Below are 25,284 nucleotides of genomic sequence, written 5' to 3'. Positions count from 1 at the left end.
AATCTATTTCAGCACTTCTGAAGAAAATATTCAAACGTCTCTTTGATTTTCGAATTATTTCACCATCTAATACCATCCAAAACGTCTTTAATCAATTTCTTACAATAATGCTCTAACTTCTTCCGAAACAATAGATAAAGATTGAAAAAAAAAAGTAATTTTATGACTGGTGTTAGTTATAAACAACTTGGAAGTATAACTAAAGTTTAATTTCGGAATTAGAGGGAAGGAGGCACGCAAGTGTTCTCAGAAATTAAAAAAAATAGTTGTAAAAAATAGAGTTCAAAATAAACATAAGTTGGTAATTCGGCAATATATCACCAAATGATCGTCAGTCTAAAACGCTATATCGTTTTTGCATTGAAATAAGTAATTAATAGCTACACAAAAATGAGTCAATAGACCTTTTAGAACATCCGATTGAAAACGAAAAGTAAAGTGCACAACTGGAACGTACGCAGACCCCACATACGAAATTTTAACCTTCTACAGCTTACCATTTTTGAGTTATGACTTAAGAGAGATACATACGTACATCCGTAAAAAAGAACGCAACGATTAACTTGATTTCCTGAATGCAATATTAAAAATTCTTTCAGGGGTGACTAAGATAGAAATTCATGCTGAAATTTCAGTACTAAAAAGTTTATATGACTTACTCCCTTTACTTTGTATTATAAAGTAAAAGAGCAAAGGTCCGTTTTATCGAATACATCGGCCAATTCCATTGGCTTTTCGATGCTTTTTAAGGCCGATGGACCAATGTTTCCTCCAAGTTAGCAACGGCCGCTGATGCCGATGGCTAAATTGTTGAACCATCGGTGCCAATGCATCGGTCGAGTCCTAGTCTTTATTTTATTTTTTTCTAATATAAAACGAGAATGAAGTATTTCAGTATGTGCGATAATTAAAATAAAAAATACAAAGAATAAAGAACAACTTTTATTACATTTTTTTTCTTCACAAAATAATTATAATAAATCAAGTATGAACATAGCAAACAAAATTCTTCCACTTTATTTACATATTTGTTTATTACAGTTATTACAGTTTTTGATAAAACCAATGTTTGTTTCAAACAATGAAACTTTTCAGAATTTTTCATGAATTAAAATAGTTTTTTTGTTTTATTTTAAGTACTTATATTCACATTTTGGTACATATGAGACATAAGTACTTATTGATACTGTTTATCATCTAGAGGATATTATTTTAATATTCAACTCATCTGTCATGTACCGCTGCCGCAAAACAAAATGTAAACTAGTGAACCCCGAAGTTTGCAATAATTATTTTTATAACATGAATATTTTATGTTTATTTTAAATAATACCCACGAAAGATAAATTCAGCTCAAATATAACTAATACTTTTCAGAAGAGTGTCTATTTAAAATTTTGCGTTCAAACTTAATGTCTTGATTTTTTTTCTACTGAAATGAAAGTAATTGAGTTGATACAATGCAAGCAAGGACAATTTTAATCAAGTCCAAATAAACGTAATACATTCGACGTACATACTTTTGAATTTTTGAAGACCATTTTTGAACACTAAATTTAATTCGGATGTGTACGATTTTCAAAGCTAAAAGATAAGGATGTTCTCACAAACGTTTTTTGGGCAAGAGGAACCATAAAAATAATATAAATAAATAAATAGATAAGTTATAGAGAGGAATGTATCAATGAGTGCGAGGAATGTATGAATGAGTGCGAGGAATGTATGAATGAGTGCATGAATGCATATATGAAACTGCATAAAATATTTTCGTATTTTTTGATCCATACTGTTTGAAGAATTGATCAACCGATTCGAAAACTACGATGTAAACAAAGCCTTCTGCATTTTTTGCTGGATAGAATAACCGAGTGTGAAACTACAGTATGAATTTTCTACCTTACCTTTTACAGAAACGAAACACTGATTTTTTTTTTATTTTTTTTGTTAATTAGAAAAAAGTATAATTGTATCATTGACTGCTGAAACATAGTCGCTTCACTTTATTATATATCAAAACATATTAATGGGCAGTAAATCAATTACGAATTTATTCACCATACCTATTTGTTTTGCAATTTAAAATTCCAAAGTAGTTTAATTTGTTTTTCAAAAATCTTTATTCCATTTTCAACAACATAATTGGAAATATTTACATTATTTTTCTTACAATATACATCCATGTATCAACATTTAAAAACACTGAAAGGGAAGAAATCTTGAAAATATTAATCTCATTGTATGGACCACTTATTTTTCTGTAAATGTCTTTGTCAGAAATAAGAAAGAGCCACTGTTCAGTTTGGGCTGCTGGAAGCACTTCTCGTTAATGTCACTCAGCAACATGATATGAATTTGTAAAATGTAAGATTACAGCTCATTCAGACAGGAGCGCCATCTGTCTCTTGATTTTCCATGTCGTGATTTAATTCTTCTTGTGTTGTTGATACAGGATAAGCTCTTTCTCTGAAAGAAAGGTCACAAAGCTTTAGGTTAAAATATAAATTTTAGATTGCTAATGTTAATAAAGACTTCATTTTTTACTTCCTTTTAAAAAGAGGAAGTATTGTATTCGCGAAAAAATTTTCACCTAAAAATCGACCTTAATATCCATTTTACTCACCCTCGAATGAATTTTGAGTTTTTTTTTTTCGACTCGACCACACGTGGATAAGAACGCCTAAGAACGTATAGAGACGCGAAATATCCATAATGACGATTCCCGAGTTAATTACAACGAATTTTCTCATGACGTCTGTATGTACGTATGTATGTATGTGCGTATATGCGGATGTATGTCGCATAACTCAATAACGGTAAGTCTTAGAAAGTTGAAATTTGGTACGCAGACTCCTAGTGGGATCTAGTTGTGCACCTCCCCTTTTGGTTGCATTCGGGTGTTTCTAAAGGGGTATTTTGCCTCTTTTTGGGGGGAAATCATTGTTAATTTCGATGTAAACTCAAGTGGTGTTATAATTTGGAGGGCACTTGGCGATATATCGCCTTTTTTTGGTCACCAAGTTTAGTCACCAACTTGGCGACAAATTCGGCGATTTTTTTTATTTTAAATCTGTTTTAATTTGGCCAGTGTTGGTGATATTTAGAGAGTAAATTATTGAATCACATTAAAATTGCCAGTAATGGGGAAAATGACATTAAAGTGGAGTAAAAGGAAGTCATGTGATGCACACATCAGCTCGTTTTTTTGGAAAAAATAGGCAACTACTTAAAAAATGAAGTGTTAACTGGCATACTTACTTAAATTGAGACATTGCGAAATCCAATTTATGTTTAACATTATCAATATATCCTCGCCTTAGAGCTAGAGTAGGATATCTTAGTGTTATTTCTGGTATTAGTTGTCTTACTGTTGCTCGATATTTTTAGTTGCACTGCACCTAAAGTTACGAAACATTTAATCCGCGTTGCTTCAAAAATATGAAAATGAAAAAAAAAACGTTAAAAGCGTTTTGAAATTCCATTAAACTATTAAAAGAAATTTCAAAACACATGAATGTATATATTTAATTTCTCAAAAAAACTTATGTACTTTTTACTCAGCTTTGACAAACTCAAAAACACAACATTTGGAATAAATAGTGAACGTTTTCCTTTGGCTGGAAATTCAAGAAAGCAGATCAATGTTAAGGCGCACAACTATATTTTACTTATTAATTTCAATGATTTATATTTTATCTTTTTTATTATTTACTGACTGTTTCATTTCTAAAAATTGAAGAACATTGTAGCAACTAGTGTATTAAAAATCGCCTAATGTTTAGAGATCATGTAGACATTAAGGAGTTTCATGAAAGCTTCATAAACATTTTATTTTTCGACCACGGATTATATGGAAATGCAAACATCCAGTTTACGGCCGGAAATGGACGTATCTATTAGTTTTTAGGAATTTCAACGTTTGCGGATGTATGTTAGCCTTTAAATTAAGCAGAGTCACATTCAAATGAGCGGAACTCGCGCATTAAATTTTTACTTTTACAACTCATTTAGATAGACTCGTCTTGATTGGATGTTTGACAATTCCATACAATCCGTGGTTGGACAGTTTGTCACACCTTAGGATGCAAAAAGGTTTGTTTAAGACAAAGAATCATGTCAGACCGAAATCAGAAAAGACCGAAATCAATAAGTCAATATAAAAATATTATCAAATGCAATGAATTCAAAAACAGTTTAAACAAATTATATTAAGTTTAAACTTATTTCTAAAAATCATGTTTGCTGCTTTTAGTGTTATAAGTATAATCAGTGCTATAGTTGGAAAACAAAAATTTGAGAGGAATCCTTTTCAGATTTTGGGGGACTCAACAAGAGTCCCCCCCCCCCTCTCGCGTTCATTCCAACTACAGCATTGAGTATGATAAATGCTTAACATTTTCAGCAAAAATCTAACTTCTCATATAATTACTGTCCTACCACGAATTGTATGGAAAGGCAAGCATCTGGTTTACAGACGGAATTGGACGCATCTATTCGTTTTTAGGGATGTCAGTTTTGCAGATGTATGTTAGCCTCTAAATTAAGCAGAGTTTCATTCAAATAAGCGGAAGAGGCGCAACAAATTTCTACTTTTCCCCATTATTCAGATAGACTCGTCTTTACTGAACGCTTCCCAATTCCACACGATTGGTGCTTAGACAGAACATTTGTTTTATGATTTCAATAATTTCATGCGTAATCCGGAGAGTTTCCTACGGTCCAGAAATGAAAATAAAACCTAACTACCTAGAAAAATTTATTGCAAAAGAAGCAGCAATATTTCCGCTACTTCCCATCACAAGAACTCGAGTAATAGAACATTGTCATAACGTAGGAGAATTTTTTGTAGTCTTAGAAGTCTACCGCCTAAGGATGACACCAGCGTGTCTAAAGTTGCCAGCCCGCACACAAAAATTTCAAAAAATATCTGCAGCAGAAATTTTGCTTCAAGATATCGAAACATTAACCCTAGATTCTCGATTTTGTTCCCAGAGACTTCTACCTGTTCTCACACCTTAAGAATTTCCTGTCAAGGCAACTTTTTCCCCCAAAAGAAGGCATTCAGACAGCTGCGTGACATGCTAGCCTCTTTCGCAGGTGGGAGACTAAAATCTTATCCCACGGAATGGCAAATGTCCCCATCCCGGACGTTCAAACGTTGAGAGGAATCTGAAACATTGCTGAGTATTTTGCAATAAAATTTTCCTGGGAGTTGTGCCACGGAGAGATAGCGGATGAACTGGAAGTGGAAACAGAACTCTTTCTTTTGCAATAGGTAGGATCTGCGAGAACGCCCACGCAGTGAACAGTTGCTGCTTGCGCGCTCTTGCTAAATGAACTTACTACAAAATGAAGTATTATGTTTTCGCTTCCAGTTCATTCGCCACCTCTTCGTGGCAAAGCTATGTTTATGTTTTGCTTCTTATTACATTTCAGATGACTTTATAAAATTGGGACTCTTGTGTAAATATTCATACTAATGCAATTGATGAAAAATATATACCTATGATCCAGTCTGACGAGCACCTGTTGCATATTCGCATTCGGCACATTGGACTGGGACTGTTGACCCTCGATGGGGGTAGGGATCGGTGGAACACCTGGTCGTCGGAACCGATGAATATTCGTCCCCACCAAGATGAGAATGATGGCAGCATAGAATATTACAACCACCTGCAACGTAAGATTATTTGTTGAAAATAGTTTCATACATTCTTTTTTATTAGTATTATTATTTTTATCTGCCATGGAAAACGTCCTCCAATTTGCGTCGCCGTATGTGTGACGTATGTCAGTGGTGTACCTAGCATGAGTGACACGCGGGGCAGTAATTTGAAGTGTCACCTCCTCCCCCCAATCTATGGAAAAAAGAAAACAAATATGGAAACATAAAAACATGATATTCATGCAATTTTCAGAAACCACTACATTTGTGTTGCAACGAAATTCTAAGTGGGCTAATGTGCAAAAAACAAATAAAAGTGGGGATGGGTCTGGGGGTTTACCCCCGGAAATTTTCAAATTTGTAGTTTTAAAAATGGATTTTACGTGCATATTTCTCAAAAACGTTTAATTACACTTAGGATGCCACCCCTCAGACGGGTGCCACCCGGGGCAGAACGCCCCTCTAATAGTGACGCCACTGCGTATTTCATGCACAAAATTTGTGGACAAAGCGTGGCATCATTTAATAATGATGCAACGCTTTGAGGGCGGAAGAGTGCTCGTGATATTGTGACAGTTAGTGACAAGTGGAGGATGAGAGTAATAAAAAGTACGACACCTCTCTTTTTTATAACAATATGCTAATGAAAACCAGCGTGACTGGTGGCAAGAGAAGGGGGAAAGGTGGAATGTGATAATTTGTGCCAAAAAGGGGGGGGGGGGGCAAATTTGTGGAAAAAAGTGACATTATTTATGGACAGTCCCATATTAACGGTTCTCTCAGAAATTTTACTCATAATTGTCGATATTTCACATGTCCTGAACGGAATTTTTGCTTTCCACTACTCACCGTGACGTAGATGACAGCGTCGGCCGATTGTTCGGGAAAAACGACCTTCACCGTCTGGTGATGATTTTTGTCTCGGACAGCCCTCAGTGCACTAGGCACCAGAGTGCCGTTACACAGGCCGCTCAGCAACAGCCTACAAGGAGAGAGAACGAGAAGAAATTAGAAAGACTGTCAATATATATTGTATCATGAATTAGAAATAGTGCGAATATACAGATTGATTCAATAGTGATTCTACTTGAAATACACCGCCAACTCAGTCATTCCAGCCTAGGACTACAGTTTCGTGCTTATTAGCACTCATCATTGCGGATTAGGAATTGACTGAGCTGGAAGTGGAAAATCTCTTAAGGAAGCCAAGAATGCCAAACAAACTGGTAGCTAATATAGAATTGGCGCTGACCAGATGAGTGACCGAAGCAATGGTTCAGTTCAACCCGAAGATTGAAGGCAAGGCAAGGTAATTTCAGTAAGTTACTGAAAGCCAGCCGAGGACTGCAGTCCTCGGCTGGAATGATTGAGTTGGCAGTGTATTTCATGTAATTCTGTCTTAAGCCCTGGCTATAGGGCAGTAACTTACTGAAAAAGTGATTCTACTTGTCTACCGGTTTCGGGACATGGATCTACAGCTCTTTGATGGAGCTTGAATGAAAAAATGAGTTGTAAAGTTTCAACTAGCTACCGTAGATGTCTCTGCGTGTTCTCTAGCAGGGTCCCAATTGTTGTTTATAATTCAGTTAGTCCAAATGCCAACCAAGAAGGTAATTTAGCCCTTTATTATTGCACCCCTTATGTCTCTAGACCTCGCACCACGCGACTTTTTTTCTGTCGGGACGTGTAAAGATAACTTGTTTACAAACCCCTTACCTACTAAAATTATAATTTATAAACTACAGCCGTAAATCTTTTACTACGCATTAATATAAATGTGCATGGAGAGTTTCACTAATATCGTTCATACATCACGTAGAGGGCACAGATAGAACATTTTTATACTGACATAATAAGTTTTCAAGAAGTTTCAGTGAAAGAAATGTTCGTTTATGTTTTAAATGTCATTACATTGGTTGAATTAAATTACAGCTAAATTATTTTATAAACTACCATTACTTACTTTGGATGTAACTAAAAGTGATATTTTTAGAATTATTTCTTAAAAGAACTGATCTATTCCAGTCTTAATTCTTTTCTTAAGTAATTTACTAGCTGCGTGCCCGGCGTTGCACGGGCTACCTAAAAAATGTAAGAGCAGTCCAGTTGATGCTTTTGTAGTACACTGACACTAGTTTCTAACGCGTTAAGGAATAAATAAATGCGCGTAAAGCAAGGTTTGCAAAACACCAGTAAAACATATTTTTGCCAAAACACCTCATCAACGTTAATAATCGTTATCAATGATACAAGTTATGAGTACATTTTCAGTCAGCACAAAAGGGGAAAATATATGCATTATCAACTATAATCTTTACTCACGTTAAACTGAATTACATCTGATAGACTATATCGGAAATATTTATGCACAATAACAATCCGCGTTTTACATAAAATAGTCTACTACCCGGCGTTGCCCGGGTGTTTATTAATGCAACATACCACTCAGATAAATATTTGGATGGATTCTATCCACATGGTCGTACAAGAATTACATCAATCCGTTTTCCAGGTACAAACCCTCAAAGAACTCAAATAACTTGTAAATCACTCATTTACTTTACGACGTGCACGGTCCTCCTCGAAAATGAAAGTTATGTCATGTGACGCGTATTTAACAATCAGGCTTGAACAAAAAAAAAAAAAAGCAAAATTTTGCTGCAGATTACGGCAAAATAATCGAAAAGTAAACAACTTAAACACCCTGATTACAGGAAAAGCCTAATTTTATTTCTTTATATTCGAGAAAAAAAATTGCAACAGATGTTTCTTTTCAATGATTTTCTCCACGCCATAGACTAATAATAAGAGTAGACCGAGCTATGGCAACCCTTTTGCTGCTCATAAACCAAACCATGTGACTAGTGGATTGCCTAGCAACAGCGGGCGTTGATCACAGCAGACGATCAACAATAAATAAAATAAATTGAATTGATGGAACACGAAAGAATGATTTTTAATGGAGTCCGATTTGTCAATTTGTTATTCTAAGTTGTAAAAATTTTGTCAATATAGTGAGTTTTTCGTTTAGATAGTACTTGCATTTTCTTTATTCAATTTCAATAACTCTCTAAGTAATTAAAGATACAAGCGCGCAAAAAGAATCGGCAAACGGTAAGATTTTTACCTACAATTTCAATTTAAGATACCGATTAGTACATTTTTACCTTGACGCAAAACGTTTACGCCATTACGTTTACGCCAACGCTGACATAGCAGTTCCGAATGAAATAAAAGTTACTGAAAACTGATCAAAAATTAATTACTAATGTCAAAATAATGCATAACTAAAAGAAAAACAGTTCAATTTCAGCACCTGGAAAAAAATTATAATGAAAACACATTACGTCTTAAAATACATGTCGAGTGCCAAACTATAGATAATGTTTCCATCTAGCAACCATGCTGCCAAAGTCTTCGCCAAGCCCTTCACCAGTCACATGATACATTTATGAACCAATTTTCTTCATCAGCAAGAATGAGAAAGCTCGGTCTACTCTTATTATTAGTCTATGCTCCACGCTGTAAATTTTAATAAAAGCGTTCATCCGGAAAGTTGAGTTGAAGCACTGAATAATAATTTGAATGGAGGAAAGCTTTCGAAAAATATGGATTTTATTTTGAAATCTAAGAGTCATAATTAATAATTTTTAATTGATATCTCCGCTAATTATTATCGGAGGATTATGTTTAATAGCCAAACATGAAGACGGGAAGATGACGAATCCATCGATATCTGGTTCGATGGTCAGTTCACTGTCGTTCGGGAGAAGAAGCTTGGACATAGATAGATAGATAGATACTCAGATTTTATATGTATACGACTAGCTGCGTGCCCGGCGTTGCACGGGCTACCTAAAAAATGTAAGAGCAGTCCAGTTGATGCTTTTGTAGTACACTGACACTAGTTTCTAAAGCGTTAAGGAATAAATAAATGCGCGTAAAGCAAGGTTTAACTAAGGTTAGGTAACTAAAAAAAAACTGCATGTAAATCACTCATTTACTTTACGACGTGCACGGTCCTCCTCGAAAATGAAAGTTATGTCATGTGACGCGTATTTAACAATCAGGCTTGAACAAAAAAAAAGAAAAAAAACAGCAAAATTTTGCTGCAGATTACGGCAAAATAATCGAAAAGTAAACAAATTAAACACCCTGATTACAGGAAAAGCCTTAAAACAAAAGCCTAATTTTATTTCTTTATATTCGAGAAAAAGAAATGGCAACAGATCTTTCATCTCAATGATTTTCTTCACGCTGTAAATTTTAATAAAAGCGTTCATCCGGAAAGTTGAGTTGAAGCACTGAATAATAATTTGAATGGAGGAAAGCCTTCGAAAAATATGGAGTTTTTTTTGAAATCTAAGAGTCATAATTAATAATTTTTAATTGATATCTCCGCTAATTATTATCGGAGAATTATGTTAAATAGCCAAACATGAAGACGGGAGGATTACGAATCCATCGATACCTGGTTCGATGGTCAGTTCACTGTCGTTCGGGAGAAGAAGCTTGGACATAGATAGATAGATAGATACTCAGATTTTATATGTATAAGATTACGGTTGTCGAGGAAAAAAGTAAGCGAAATTAACAGCGAGAACTCTTTAACTGTAACTGTAACTTTTTTTTTATTGACAAAAAAACTTCCTAAGTGAGGGAGCGAAATATCAATGTCTGTAAAAACTTTATGTAAAAACAGTTTCGCACAGTGTGCGTAAATATTTATTGACCAACTGAATGTCGTTTTTAAATCGGGAAGCCTTATTAGCTGTATGAGTTTAAATTGAGTTAAAACTTAATACGTAAAATATCAGCCATATCAACCAATCAAGCTATTCATCGATCAGTCAGGGAAAAAGGATATTCAGTTGTTCAACCCTTAGAAAGGTAAGCGAGATTAGATTTACTTTCTATTTTTGAAGTTGAAATGCTGTAAACTTAATTAATAACTATCAAACGCTAACTTAGGAATAAGACAGATTCGTTTTTTCACACAAATAACTGATATATTGAGGCTCCACATCTGACAAGAGATTTTATTAATCCAACAGTTCCCTAATAGATTTTCTTGCATTCAACTCACCTTAAGAACGTTACAGCTCCAAAAAATTGCGAAAATTGGTGCAGTTGAAAACTATTATTAATGTAATCGAACCTGTCCATTTGAAAAATTCGCTTACCTCAAAACTGTCCGAATTGCAAAATTTACTTCCATCGTATTTCATTGGCGTCGCTATAGGGGGGCGAGGGGGGCGGTCCGCCCCGGGTGTCATCCGTCTGGGGGGTGACACTCAAAGTGGAATTGCAAGATTTTGAAAAAGATGTAGGAAAATCGCAGTTTAAGACTACAAATTTGAACAATTTCCGGGGAGAAAACCCCCGGACCTCCTCTTTCCGACTTAACATCACGGAGTGAATACTATTCTCAGGATCAGATTTATATTGTCAATATTTAAACCAAGTACTTACTTCCTCTTATACCAAAAAAAAATGAACCCCATAATATTTCCCTGTGTGAAATGTGTTTGAAATTATTAAGGGGCCATCAATTTCATATACCCCCTTACTTTTTTGACTTCTCGACAGCCTCAAAATTTGTGTCTAGAGCAAGTTACATAAAAAGCGCTCATAGTTTTTATTTGTCTTTTATACATTAGTCCACTTAAAATTTCGTTATAAAACAAATTTAGTTGTTTCTAAAAAATTGTTGAATTTCATGATTTTATGTGAATATAGAATATTAAAACTTCCTTTTTTTACTTTTATAGGGGGGTGACACTACAAATTACCGCCCTGGGTGTCACCCATGTTAAGTACGCCACTGATCGTATTCAGTATGTTCTCAAGTAATCGAATCTACAGTGCTGGTCAAATTATTAGACTAAGACTGGTTTAGAAGCAAATTCTTTATTGATTACATAACTACAGACACATTAACGAACAGTGAAATAGCTATCTAATATTTACTATGCATTCCCTTGTTCTTGATGAGCATTTTAAATCTTTTTGGCATACTTTTCACAAGGTTTACACCATTTCTTAACTTTTTAAAAAAGGAGGTAAAAAATTGTTTATACTCACTATTATATATATATACTCACATGCACATACTCACTAATTACCGAAAACTGACTTTAAATATAACAGAACACACTAATAAAAAGAACTAGTGAACTGTTTAAGCCGATTGCGGTTATGTTCCTGGTAGGTAGATAAACAAAGAACATAAACAAGGCAGACATGCTGCCACCTGCAAACATTAAATTATGCTAAAATAACGTAATAATCAGTGTACAGTATGTACTGTATTTTAACAGTAAAATAAGTAGTATTTTAGTACAAATAGTGTACAAAAAACAAACAAAAAAACCTCTTTAGTCTAATAATTTGGCTAGCACTGTATATATCGTCACCTCAGAGCAAGAACATGTTTTTTTTTAACTAAGACTTAAAATGTCTTTTAATTTGAAACTTTGGAGACTCATTTTGGGAAGAAAAAAAGGTAACAAAAAAAACCGACATGTTTTCTGTTTTAAAGAGTAAGGAACAAAAACCAGACTTAGACGTAAAGACCTAAGTGACACATCTTAAAAGGGTGGAAGGACAGCATTTTTCAGTAAGTGGGGTACAAATTAAACTCCAATATAAAAAAGAAGAATCTGCTGTTGAAAAGTTTTACTGTCTTAGAAGTAAACAAAAGACTACGAAAAAAAAATAAAGTCCCCTGAATACAACAAAAGTTGTCCAATAATAAAACTGTTGTAATGTTGTAATTTTTGAGAGACAGTGATTCAGACACTTTAACGTAAAGAGAAAGGTTTAATGCTAAACAAGAACACTTAAGAAAGTGGCACTAGAAATACGTTCTGAGGAGGATTATATAGGGTATGATGGGGTAAAATGGGTTCACATTGTAGCAATTTTCACATTCGAAGTTTTATCACTCTGAAATCAGTTATATTTATCATTTTTTATGATCGCATTTTAACAATGCACTCTTAATGAATATTTTTCGGTAATTTTAAAATTATCCTTTAAATCATAAATTAGTTTAACTAAACTTGAAAAGTTCTGACCCATTTTACCCCACTGTGGAGTAAAACGAATCACCAGTTGGGTAAAGTGGGTCATGATGGAAAATGATTTTTAAAGAATATATATATTAATTTTAATCGTTCAAGTAGCTTGATGCATATTCAGCTAAACAAAGGATTGAAATTTTAACGTAGTATTATTCACGATTTTTCCAAAGGGGCTCTTTTTAAAAACTTCTACATCAGTATGGTCTAAAATACCAATGTTCTAGTTTCTTTTTGGGAAAAAGGGGGGAGTCCTCTATTTTTGATTTAGTTATATGTTTCGCATATACACGACATCACCAAAAGGACGGATTTCTCGAGAAATAAAGGACTAATTATTCTGTCTACTTTTGATACATAAAGGGTATGTTTCAGCTGTAGTTTTTAAACAAAAATTAAATCACCCAAGTATTAAGATACTAGCAACAAATTGAGAGAGAGAAAAAAAGTTTTTGATCCTTTTTCATTGCAAATAACTGGGAATAAGCTATAAATTTCAGAAATAAATTTTCTAAATATGTAAAATTACTTTTTAATTTTCGTGACAATATCACAAATATTCACGGAGAAATAAGCATTTCTTTAAAAAATACAAATTTTATGTAAAGGATTTTGACTCATAACACGCAGACTTTTCCATCATCCCTTACCGAACTTTCAAAATATTTGACAGCATACAAAAGAAACATAATATTAAAATTTGAATTTAAATAATCGTAATGGGTCTTTCGCAAATTTTTAACACTTACACGAGATTGTTCAGTGTGATTCATTATAAGAACAGGTTATTTGCGAACGATCCCTTACAATTCGTTGCCTATCGAAGAATTATTGAAATTTGGCTCCTATTTCCCTGATATCTTTCAAAAGTTTTAAGATATTGAACTGGATTTTTTTTCTTTTTTTTTTTTTTTTTTTGTGCGTTAAACGAATTATTTATATTTTAAATTATGAATGCTATAAATTGCTATCTTTCACGCATGCGCGGAGAACATTTAATGGCTTTAAACGTTCACATTAAAATATTTTTTCATTTTTTTACTTGAAATTTAAGTATTATGTTTCCCTTGCATGCTGTCAAATATTCTGAAAGTTTGGTTAAAGATAATGGAGAGCGCTGCGCGTTATGAGTCAAAAAACCTTGAAATAAAATTTGTATTTTCGAAAGAAATGCTTACATCTTCGTGACTATAAATGATACTTTCAAGAAAATATAAAAATAAATTTTACATAGCGCGTAAATTAATTTCTGAAAATTATAGCTTATTCCAGCTAGTTATGATGAAGTATTATTCAAAACATTTTGTTGTTTTCTCAAATTGTAGCTGGGCCTCTAAATAAATTAATGATTTTTCTTTTTATTGAAAAATGACAACTGGAGAGTACTTCTTATGTGCCAAAAGTTACAGAACAATTGGTCTCTTATTTCTCGAGAAATCCGTAAAAATGTGAATTTTTGTAAGTGTCCCGATATTTTTGGTCATATAGTGTATGTTATCACTATCAACAACTATGGTTTGACCAATAAATCTTTTTGTTGATTTTTTTCCTCTGTATTGAACTATCACTTATTTCCAGCTATAAGTTCTTGGTTAATCTTGATCTTCATCACTATAGAACGCTTATTTAATCAGCCATTTGTCAGTTATTCATTAATTAGTTTATTCGTTCTTTAACATCTAGTTGAATATTATTTTTTTAGCAATCACGATTGCTTCTTGTTATCATTTGACTGTTTTTGATGTTACGCTGATTTTATTTTACCCGCCAGAACCCTCTGCAGCATCACCGTCGACCGGTTCCTCACGATGCTGCTCCTCTTACGAAAACAGTGTCTAGGTTGCATCCATATACTACACACACACACGCATACATACACACACCTACACACGCACACACGAACGCCTACACGCACACGCGCGTACACAACACTCACTCACACACATGCATGCATACACTCACGCACACGTATGCATACACTCACACACACGCACCCACACACATGCGCCTACACAAACACACACACATGCGTCTACACAAACACACACGCACATACACACGCTCGTGATTGCGAAAACATAATTTGAATTCAAGATGCCAAAAATTCAAATTAATATTTTTTTTTTATTTATTTTTTCAGTAATGTCTTTATTTATTCATTATTTATTCATCATATGTTTACTCAAACAAAAAAATATCATTAATGTAAAAAATATTCATAGCACCAGTTTCTACGGGAACACACACGGGACAAAGTGGTAATTTTCTACTTTTTAACTTCTTACAATATTTATTTATTTTCATTAAATTGACTTACTATACTCGTATTTTAATAATTTTTGCTCAAATTTTGAAACCTATAGTTTGATTGATGTTAACTCATAAGTTAAGATGTGTAGGGCATTTTTTGGGTAAAGTAAAATGGTTAAGAAAAATGAAATGTTTTAAAATAAATAAAATATAATTTTATTTTAAAAATGACAAACGAAGAAGAGAGAACGTTGTATTTTATAGCAGTACTTATACTGAAGTTTTCATTCTCAGGTTTGGCAGTTTTATCATTCTTTGTTTAAAATAATTTTAAATAAAATTGAAAGAAAAATATACTAACACATTGTTTGAATTTAGTAAACGTTTTTGCAGTGCTTTTAAATAGAGAAGAAATAAATAAAAAGCTTAACTATGATCCATTTTACCGCAACCAAATCAGATTCGTTTGACCCCTTTCCGGGACTTCTAATGTGAAAAAAAGCTTCAATTTTGTATATTTATTTGATAAATTTCGATATTTTTTGAAGCTGGTAAATCATATCTTTAGCACAGTCGAATTTAAGAGACTGTTTCTGATTTTGTTTAAATAATGCAACATTCCGTGCGTTTACTTGTTCACGTTCTTTTAACGAAAAATAATAATACTTGTAAGAACAATTATGTTACTTGACACTATTCATGAAGCAAAAATAACTATAGTCGATAGTTATTTTTGCTTCACTTTTGTAGTCACTGACTTCTCTACGTAAACAGAATGTTTCAAACCAATAAAAGAAGTATATGAACTTTTTCCTTCTTTCTCGCTTTAGAAAAAAGCCATTTTTAAACTTTCCCACTTTCATTTCGGAAATAAAAGCTGTCATTTCTCAATTTAATTTCGCTCTTTCAGAAATGGGTGCCTCTGCCAGTTGCACCGACCCTTCATCATTTCATTGGAATATTCGAGATCATTTATTATTCGAATGCCCGAATGGAATTTCTGCGAACTCGATTCCGCGCCTTTTCGTGACCCATTGCATGCAGAGGCTCCAGATGTTCTTATTGAATGAAGATGGTGGAATAGAATGCAATAGACGAGGGGGCAGACATTCAAATGCATAGAATTGAATATACGAACAGCTCTCATGCTTTGGAATCGAGTTATGTTTCTTATTTAGACACTAAAATAGTATTTCAATGCAAACTTAAACGTCTGTGGAAAATTTCGCTGACATGGTAATTTACCTGCGTGAAGTATTTGAAGTTGCAGTTAAGTCAAAACCTGAAATAATGTAATTTTAAAGAGTTTTTGTTGCATTTACTTTGTCCTGGTGTCAGTTTGTTTGAGGGAGACAAGCATTTTAATAAGTGCCGAAAACAAAATTAAATATTTTTAACTATAATGTTATTCAATGGCGCAGCGAAGGGCAGGTTTTGGGGTTAAAACACCTCCCAGAGGCATTGGTTTTAACATAAATGCGCATTTTAATACAGTAATTTAAACATATGAAAGGACTGTTTTGATCAAGAACCCCTCCTCCCCCAGAAGGCATTTTTGATTTTAAAAAAAAAACTCCCTTCAGATGGAATATTTAACAAAAGAAAAAACCTTCAGTAGCTATTTTTGATCAGAAAACCACTTCAGAAGGTATTTGTGATCCAAAAAACCCCTCCAGAATGTATTTCTGATTTAGAAAAAAAAACCGCTCCAGGAGAAATTTCTGATTAAACTAAAAAACCCCCTCCAGAAGGTTTTCTAGCCGTGCTAATAACGTTAATCTTAACTAATAATATGAATATGAAAGTGAGTTTGCCTTTCATGCTTTAAAAATTCAATTGACAATCATGAAATTTTGCAGTTCGTGTTCAAAGTTCATGAATTTCTGAAAAACTCACACATTTTCCCCCTCTTTTCCATTTTTGAAGACTACTCAAAGATTTATTTGAAATGATTATTTCTTATTCTTTTTTATGTTAAGTAGTTGTTAAGTAGTACGGGTCATTAGAAAGATTGGATTTCTTAAAACTAGAATGCAGGTGTTGGAGAAAGGGGACGAGACATGAAGGAAGACAAAAATATGTGCAGATATTCTTTTTCTTCTTTTTTTCTCTCCACCTTAGTCCAGCGAACGAAAGCCCAAAATAAGAGTAAAAAAAACATAGTTCTAAAAATGAGCACACGTGTGCTGAAAGGTCTTCGATTGGTGGTTGAGGGGAGCTCGCGCCACTATCTTGGAATTCCGGTTTTCAGTTTATTTTGTGTGGATTTCGTTTTTTCAGTTTCGTCTCATATCTCAAAGCACACACATATTTACTTGAGAGCAAAATCATCCATTGTTGAATTAAGGAGCGTAAAATTACCTTTAAAATGTGTTTTTGTGTTTGAAAAAGCTGTGATAGGTGCAGAGATACCACGCTTCAAAATTCGTGGGTTTTTTAAAAGCTATCTATTTTTTCCCTTTTTTTTCATTTTTGGGACTCTGCGAAAAGCATATTAATCACTTGTTTTTGAGTAATTGGACTCTGTTATGTTATTTAAGTCAACTAAGGCCCAAAAAGACCTTAACGCATGCAAGAAGTAAACCAGGTCCCCTTGTGCGGTAAGGCTAAATGATGAAAGTAAAGATAAAAAATCCAAAAATACCGTTAAGGTAAGGAAATAAACCGTTATGGTCAGTTTTTTATAATTCCCTGGCAGTTTATGCAAGCAATGTTGCAGTTTATACTTAATTTTCTGCAGCCGCATGTTGTGCCACATCATGTCGTACATTCACGAAATATGGAGAGAATGGAATCAGGAACAGGCCGAATCGAAGTTGTTTTGTGCTTCCTCGATGTGCCAGGTTTTTTTCAGCCCCAGAGATCAAGTGGTAGTGATCTTTTTTAACATCTTTTAGACGGTATTCATTTAACGTATGAAAATTTGTAACCTCGTCGGTAGGAAGGGAAGGATGCAATATTTTTTTTTCGTCATTGCTGCTTTCTATTAAGATATAAACCTGTGTTCATTCAGAGAGTGTCCTTTAAAACAGCCCCATTTACGGATAAGAAAAATCATAATATCATAAAAAATAGACTTCTAAGAATGTGCGAAAATATTAGTGCTGTTATGAAAAATTAGAATTTTGCAAGTTTTTCCCCCTAGAAAGAAAATTGTGAACCAAGTATTATAATCCAAAATTTTTTCAAATGTGTTCAGACTGCATTTACAGTAGAACATTGAAAATCTGAACTAACGGACATTAGGTAGTATGAATTTTCAAATTGTTCTGACGGTCGAAAATAACCAAAGAAAAAAATCATTTTGAAATAAAGTGATTATTCATTACTTATGTAAATAACATACAGTTCAGTAAATAAAGCTACAATGTGTAATTACATTTCTTAACGAAATTTTACTAAAATTAACTTTTATTTCTTATTGAACGTAAAAGAAAAATTATTAAAACTTCAGTAAGAGTGCATTCGTTTTTTTTTTTTTTTTTTTTTTTTTTGACGTCTCAGATTTCCGACAGTTGGATTTTTGACTTTCAACTGTACTTCTATCGAAACACTAAAATTTGTTGTGTCTTTACCTGTCATGATCTCTAAAGCGTTTCTCTTTTTAATTTCAATGCAAAACTATTTTGAACAGTATGCACAACTCTTAAAATATAAAACTTTCAGCTTTAATAAAGCTTAACTTTCAACTCTTCATTACGACAGGGCAAAAAAGAAAATGAATTTTTGCGAGATAAAAGCATAACTTTTCAACATCAAAAGTGTGTTTGAAATTATTCAGAGATTCTTTCCGGGAAGCAGCAATATACCTCAGATTCCCGAGAAAATGGAGAGACAGATTCACTTAAATGCGTCGGATCCGAGAGTAGATTGTGAAGTATATGGCGCGAATGTTTCCAGGGGACTAGTGTTCTCAGCCTCTACTCGGAATGCTTTTCGGAACGAATGGGTCTTCGAAAGAATGTTCAGCCCCCAGAACACATTCCCGCCACTGAACTTTGAATTCTTTGAATGAAATGATGGGTTCACCGGGATTGTGCGCTTTAGTTTATGGACTTTATCATTTTTATGGGAGAAGCAAATGAGTTTGCCGCCCATTTCTTCGTTAGCATGGCAAAACGAAAAATGCACTTGATGAATAAATAAGAACAACTTGCTAGTAAATAATTTAGAGAGATCTTACACTTTTCAAAAGATTTCGCAAAACGCTTTTAATATATCAAGTGCTGAAATCAACTGTCTCTCTAATTTATTCAATGCAAACGTTTAATATGAAGGCTCACGATTTCATTCGGTAATGATTGCTATTTATGCTTATATGAATTACATGCTTATCATTCGCAAAAGGTTAGTATTTCTTCCTTTTCCTCCTTTCTTTTTTATTTGTGTCCTCTTCATTTTTATCCACATCAGAAAGGCTTTATTTGAGAGTTAGTTCTTTAGAACTTTCCAGTGTTTCATTTTGCAGAATATCCCTTTCTTGTTATGTTTGAACACGTTTCTTCGAGTTTTCATATACAGAATTATCATAAAAGAATATCACGGTTTTAAAATTTTATATTTCATAAACACTTACAGCAATAAATAACATGGAAAATTAAAGAAAAACAGTGAAAGTTTTTTGAATGTAAGTAACTACTTAAACGTACACGTTCTGCACTAGCGCAGCCAGAAATTCTTTCCGGAAAGGTTTTTTTGGTCACAACAGTACTTACACGTGAATTAACTACTGTATTAGGATTGGCAACAATGTTAAAATCAAGACCTCTGGGGGGTGTTTTTAGACCCCCCCCCCGCCTCCCCACTTTACAGCACCACTGCCGTTCCGCAACGATGGATTGGCCGTGCAGGTGATGATGATTTACCCTTTATGCGTTGGCTAGCCAGATCCCCGAACCTAACCCTATGTGATTTTGTGAATGAGGAGGTTTCGTCAAAGACAGTGTTTATACACCACTATTGCCTACAACATTGCAAGAACTGAAAGACCTCAGGTGTAGTATTGACAGTGAAATGCCCCAACATGTATGTCATTGATGTATGTCGCGTTACGAAAGGCGCACACATCGAACATTTGTAAGTGAAAAAAAAATCACAGTTTATCTTTATTTTATGTATTACTAGCGGTACCCGCACGGCTTTGCCCGTAGTTGAAAATTAAAAGGTCATTCGGTTCACCTGTATATTTACAAATAATGGATGACGAATTTCTCGCCAATTGGCTATGTTCATTCGCTTCCCATTCCACGTCATGATAATTTCGTAATTTACTCGTCCGTCTTATGATAATTTTGCTCCGCAAAATGTTCTTAAAATTGAAATAGAAAAAGAACAAAATCGAATTTTCGAAAAATCGCTTCGAGGTGCACACCCCCATGCTACAAACTAACTTTGTGCCAAATTTCATGACAATCGGCCGAACGGTCTAGACACTATGCGCGTCACAGAGATCCAGACATCCTACAGACATCCCGACAGAGAGACTTTGATCTTTATTATTAGTAAAGATTTATAGCACTAAGTGTAATAGTTTATGAAATATAATATTTTCAAACCGAGATATTCTTTTATGTTAACCCTATTTTTAAAAAATCTGTCCATATGCACTACTAGCCAAACGCATTGCAAGTTTGAGAAATCTAACACTTTTACATAATAAGGGCATAGGGCATTCTTTTTAAAATAAAACTGATCGTTTTAGAATGTAAACAGAGAAGATTCATTTAAAGAAACTACTATTAAAGTTGGGTATCATGAACTGCAGTGGCCGCCGCTTATATGAATCACGTTTGTTCGAAACAGTTTTGATTCCATAAAACGGCTAATTCAATAAAGCTGGATAATATGTAGTTTTTAGCAATTTGATTCATTAAAGTGGCTGATTCAATCAACCACTGATTCAATTAACCGTCATCCACTGTACTAAAATGAGGGTTGCGAAACCTTGTGGATTACATGCCTGAACGGATGGTTGTAATTAAAGCCAAAAGGCAATCAAAAACATATTAAACGCTTTTCGGTTCAACTGCGTGCAATTAGTATCCTTTCGTTTGAGAAGAACATGAGATTGCTTTTTTATTACATTTCATTCCAGAGAAACCAAAACAGATTCCAATTTCTGATAATAATCTAAGCTTTTTTTGTCTCTCATTGCATGTTATCTTTTTAGCAATTAAATAATTATTTTGATCAATGACTAAATCATGTTTTGTCTTAAACTAATTTAATGTACTGAAATAAAAAAAAATCAGTTGATTTAAAAAAATGCTAACATTATTTTTTATCAAATTTTGTTTTACTCTTGAAAGTTTCTTACAATTCTCAAACTGGTAATAATTTTGGCCAGTAGTGTATGTGATATGAAAAACCACTTGCTAGGCTTTTTCAAAAAATAAATTCTGTTCTCATGAATGTCCGCGCGCGAAAGTCAGAAAAACATGTGAGACAGTGAGAAGCAAAGGAATGTATGTGGGCATTTTCAAGTTTCGAGTAAAACGCATATAAAGATAGCGTTCTACAGTGCTGGCCAAATTATTAGACTAAAGAGTATTTTTTTGTACACTATTTGTACTAAAATACTATTTATTTTACTGTTAAAGTACAGTACATACTGTACGCTGATTATTACATTATTTTAGCGTAATTTAATGTTTGCAGGTGGCAGCACTGTCTGCTTTGTTAATGTTCTTTGTTTATCTACCTACCAGGAATATAACCTCAATCAGCTTAAACAGTTCACTAGTTCTTTTTATTAGTGTGTTCTGTGATATTTAAAGTTAGTTTTAGGTAATTAGTGAGTATGTGTATGTGAGTATATATAGTAGTGAGTATAAACCATTTTTTACCTCCTTTTTTAAAAAGTTAAGAAATGGTGTAAACCTTCTGAAAAGTATGCCAAAAGACTTAAAATGCTCATAAAGAACAAGGGAATGCATACTAAATATTAGATAATTATTTCACTGTTCGTTAATGTGTCTATAGTTGTTTTCTCATTCTAATCATGTGCATTTTTGTTTAATACACATGCAGTTGCCAAATTTTGCTTTGCAGAGAAAAGTATACGATCACTTTAAGTATGTATCGTATCATAGTTATAGATAGTATTTTTAATGAAACTGTTTGCAAGTAAAGAGCATCAGATCAGTGGAAAAAATCAGATTTTGTGGTACGCTATTGAGGTATTTGTACTCACAATCAGTGTCTAGGCATCAAGATCCTAGTATAAATTTCTAGGCATCAAAATGAACAACATAGGTGCCACGTTTCTTGAATCAAATACACAGGTATCCAAATATTCAAAAAAAAAAATCTCCAAATTTTTTTTTTGCTACTTACATCCCTTTGCTTCTCACTGCCTCATATTATTTTTGAATACCTAACATACCATATATGTCTCTGATTCAAAGCTTAAATACTTATTACCTCAGAGTACTTTAAGGGTTGTTAAATGCGGAAAAGAACTATCTGGTACATTAAATCAGTATATTTCCCTTTCTTATAATACGCCAAATTCTTTCCACTCTGTAATGGCCAATAACGTTCCTTTAAATGTACGCTGTTCTCTCGTGTGATCACCAAAACTATGCAGTAAATGAGATATTAAATATTTACTATAATAACTTACAATACTTTTGACTGGTAGTGTCTGCAATATGAAAAACCTCTAACTAGACTTTTTCTGTGCTTCGTTCTGTTGTAATACATGTCCACGCAGGGAAGTCAGGAACCTTTTTTTGGGCAACCACATTGCTTATTGGTTCTCATTTGACTGTTTTTGGCGTCCTTTGATTTTATTTTCCCCTCGCCTCTCTCTGCAGCACCACCCTCGACCGGTCTCACGATGCTGCTCCTTTAGCGAAAACCGTCTCAAGGTTGCGTCCATATCCTACACACACACACGCAAACATACACACGTACACACACATACCCACACATTCATGCGTGCACACAGACACAAACACACACGCCTACATACACACACACACGCACACTCGTGATTGCGAAAAACATAATTTGAATTCCAGAAGTCAAAATTCAAATTAATTTTTATTTATTTATTTATTTTTTGTTATATTTGAATGCCTTCCATACCATAAATAGTTCTGATTCTAAGCTTAAATCTTGTTTGCCTCAGAGTACTTTAAATGTTACTAAATGCGGGAAAATACTGTCTGGTACCCCAAATCAGTATATTTTTTCCTCTTATAATAGACCAACTTCTTTCCCACTGTGTAATGCTTAATAACGTTCCTTTAAATGTAAACTGTTCTCCAGTGTGATCAAGTAAAATATAAATTAACTTTTGTTTCGGGGAGGTTTTACCAACATCTTTCCCATGAAATCTATATGATCAATAACATTTGATTTCATTTGTATATTCTTGTATTAGTTACAATACCTTTTGTCACCATAGGTTTCTTCAATGAGTTGAGGCTACTTTAAGGGAATTAACATGAGCAAATGTAGAATATGGAATTTTTACATAGTATAAAATTCAGCGAAAAGCGAAAGCTCCAGCGAAAAGCTCCAAAAGGCGTCTGTTTGAACTCGCAAAATTTGAGAACTACCCGGCCGAATTCGCTGAAATTTACTCATTATCTTTCGTTCAACACCGGAAAGGTTTGCCGACCAGTTCGAAAAAAAAAAATCGATGAGTACCTCTTTTTTTATTCCGATTTAGGCCCGATTTTCACATAAATTCCCGAATATGGGTGAAAAATATCGTTGGAAAGAGTAGAATTTTCCACTTTCTACGCAATTTGTTTCAATGCTCTAACTTAACTACGGCAGGAGCTATTTGCATTTTTAGCTCGATTTTTTTTAGGCTTAGCTGAAATTGAGTCACTACTTTCTTCATTAAATTCATCCATAAAAAGTGAAGAAATTGTCCCACAATTTTCTTCTTGACGCCATTGGAAAAAGCGATTTTTACTACAGATTTATCTCGACCTATGGTCGAAAAACTAAGCTTCTACCTCCAAAGGAAAAATAGTTACAAGCCATTTTAAATCAAGTTCGGAAACTCTCATCTCCATTCAAGTTTTCAACCATTTTATTTTGCGTTTCCACGGTTACGCTTTCTGAATCCATTGTTTCTTTCCTTCTTTCTCATTTTAATTTCTTAAACCAATTTTATTTTGTGTTTCCATGGTTACGCTTTTTAAATCCTTCTTTCGCATTTTAATTTCTTGAAAGTATTTTAATATCTGTCGTCATTGTTTAGAGGGAAAAATTTTGCACAATGTTTTTTTTTATTAAGCCTGATTGTTGAATATACGTCATTTGACACAATTTTTAATTTCAAGGTAGACTGGGCAAAGCCGGGCAATGGCAGCTAGTGTCTATTTAAAAATGAAGAAAAGAAAATTTATGTGTACACTACATTAGTTTACATTTGTTAAATATTCAATGCATTTTTAATTACTCAAAAAAAAAAGATCCCTGCACTCGCATACGCGCATTCGAAGCAACTCTTCTTAAATTCAAATTTTTTGACTCTTACAAAAATTTGTCAAATATAGAGTTTAGCGTCTTCAAATTTAAAGAATTTTGATGTTTTTTTTAGCCTCAGGTATTCAAAATGAACAAAAACACTTTATTGTTTTGCAAGAAATTATTTCCAAAAAAAGGTTCTGGAGTTAAGCACAGAGTTTATACAATTTGTCAATAATAAAAATTTCATTTTCTAAATAAAATTTTAAAGTAAATAAATAATAAATCAGTAAAAATAATATTTTTAGCAAAACAAAAATGTAATAGTACGAAGTATATTTTGTAATAGTTTTGCAAATTTTTGGAGGGGGTTTAAACTCTAAAAACCCTCCTCTTAAATATGGCCATGTGTGATATTTAATATTTGATACAATTATTATACGTTTAGTCCCATAGAGGTCTTTAAATTTCGGAAAAAGGTGATTATTTACGGAATAAGACAAGCTGTATCTTTCAACAAATTACTTTAGTTCAATCACATAAAGTATCCACACCTATTTATTTATATTTGTGTTGCATAAATATATGTGTGCTTTATTTAATTTCTCAGGAATTAAAACGTTCCCGGAAAAAATGCGCTGAATTTTCTTGAAATGAAAAGAAGTTAGAAATTTATGGAAGGTTCAATTTTATGCACAATCCTATTTCCGCAAAATTCTCACATAATGATAGAAGCATGCCTGTTTGTTACTTCTTTGTCAGGATAAATTGCAAAATAAGAATTATATGTGCTGGCTCACACTAACATTTATCACACCATCGCTTAAACGAATTTGAAATCAATATTAAGTGTATTTC

At 33.5% G+C, this 25,284-nt stretch overlaps 1 protein-coding gene across 1 annotated transcript in view; it reads right to left on the bottom strand.

Annotated features, from left to right (window-relative positions):
- Window positions 1-1,985: 1,985 nt before the first annotated feature.
- The window catches only part of LOC129222674 (uncharacterized), a 68,172-nt gene continuing 44,873 nt past the window's right edge, over window positions 1,986-25,284 (bottom strand). The window contains exons 2-4 of the mRNA XM_054857207.1: window positions 6,512-6,644; window positions 5,501-5,670; window positions 1,986-2,463 (exon numbers count right to left, since the gene is read on the bottom strand). Coding sequence (XP_054713182.1) covers window positions 2,379-2,463; window positions 5,501-5,670; window positions 6,512-6,644 — 388 coding nt within the window. The 3' untranslated portion in view covers window positions 1,986-2,378. The remainder of the gene's footprint in view (window positions 2,464-5,500; window positions 5,671-6,511; window positions 6,645-25,284) is intronic.

Source organism: Uloborus diversus, chromosome 5, assembly GCF_026930045.1.
Source record: "Uloborus diversus isolate 005 chromosome 5, Udiv.v.3.1, whole genome shotgun sequence".
NCBI lineage: Eukaryota > Metazoa > Arthropoda > Arachnida > Araneae > Uloboridae > Uloborus > Uloborus diversus.
The sequence above is the reverse complement of the archived record's forward strand: the minus strand, read 5'-3'. Positions and strand labels throughout refer to the sequence as shown.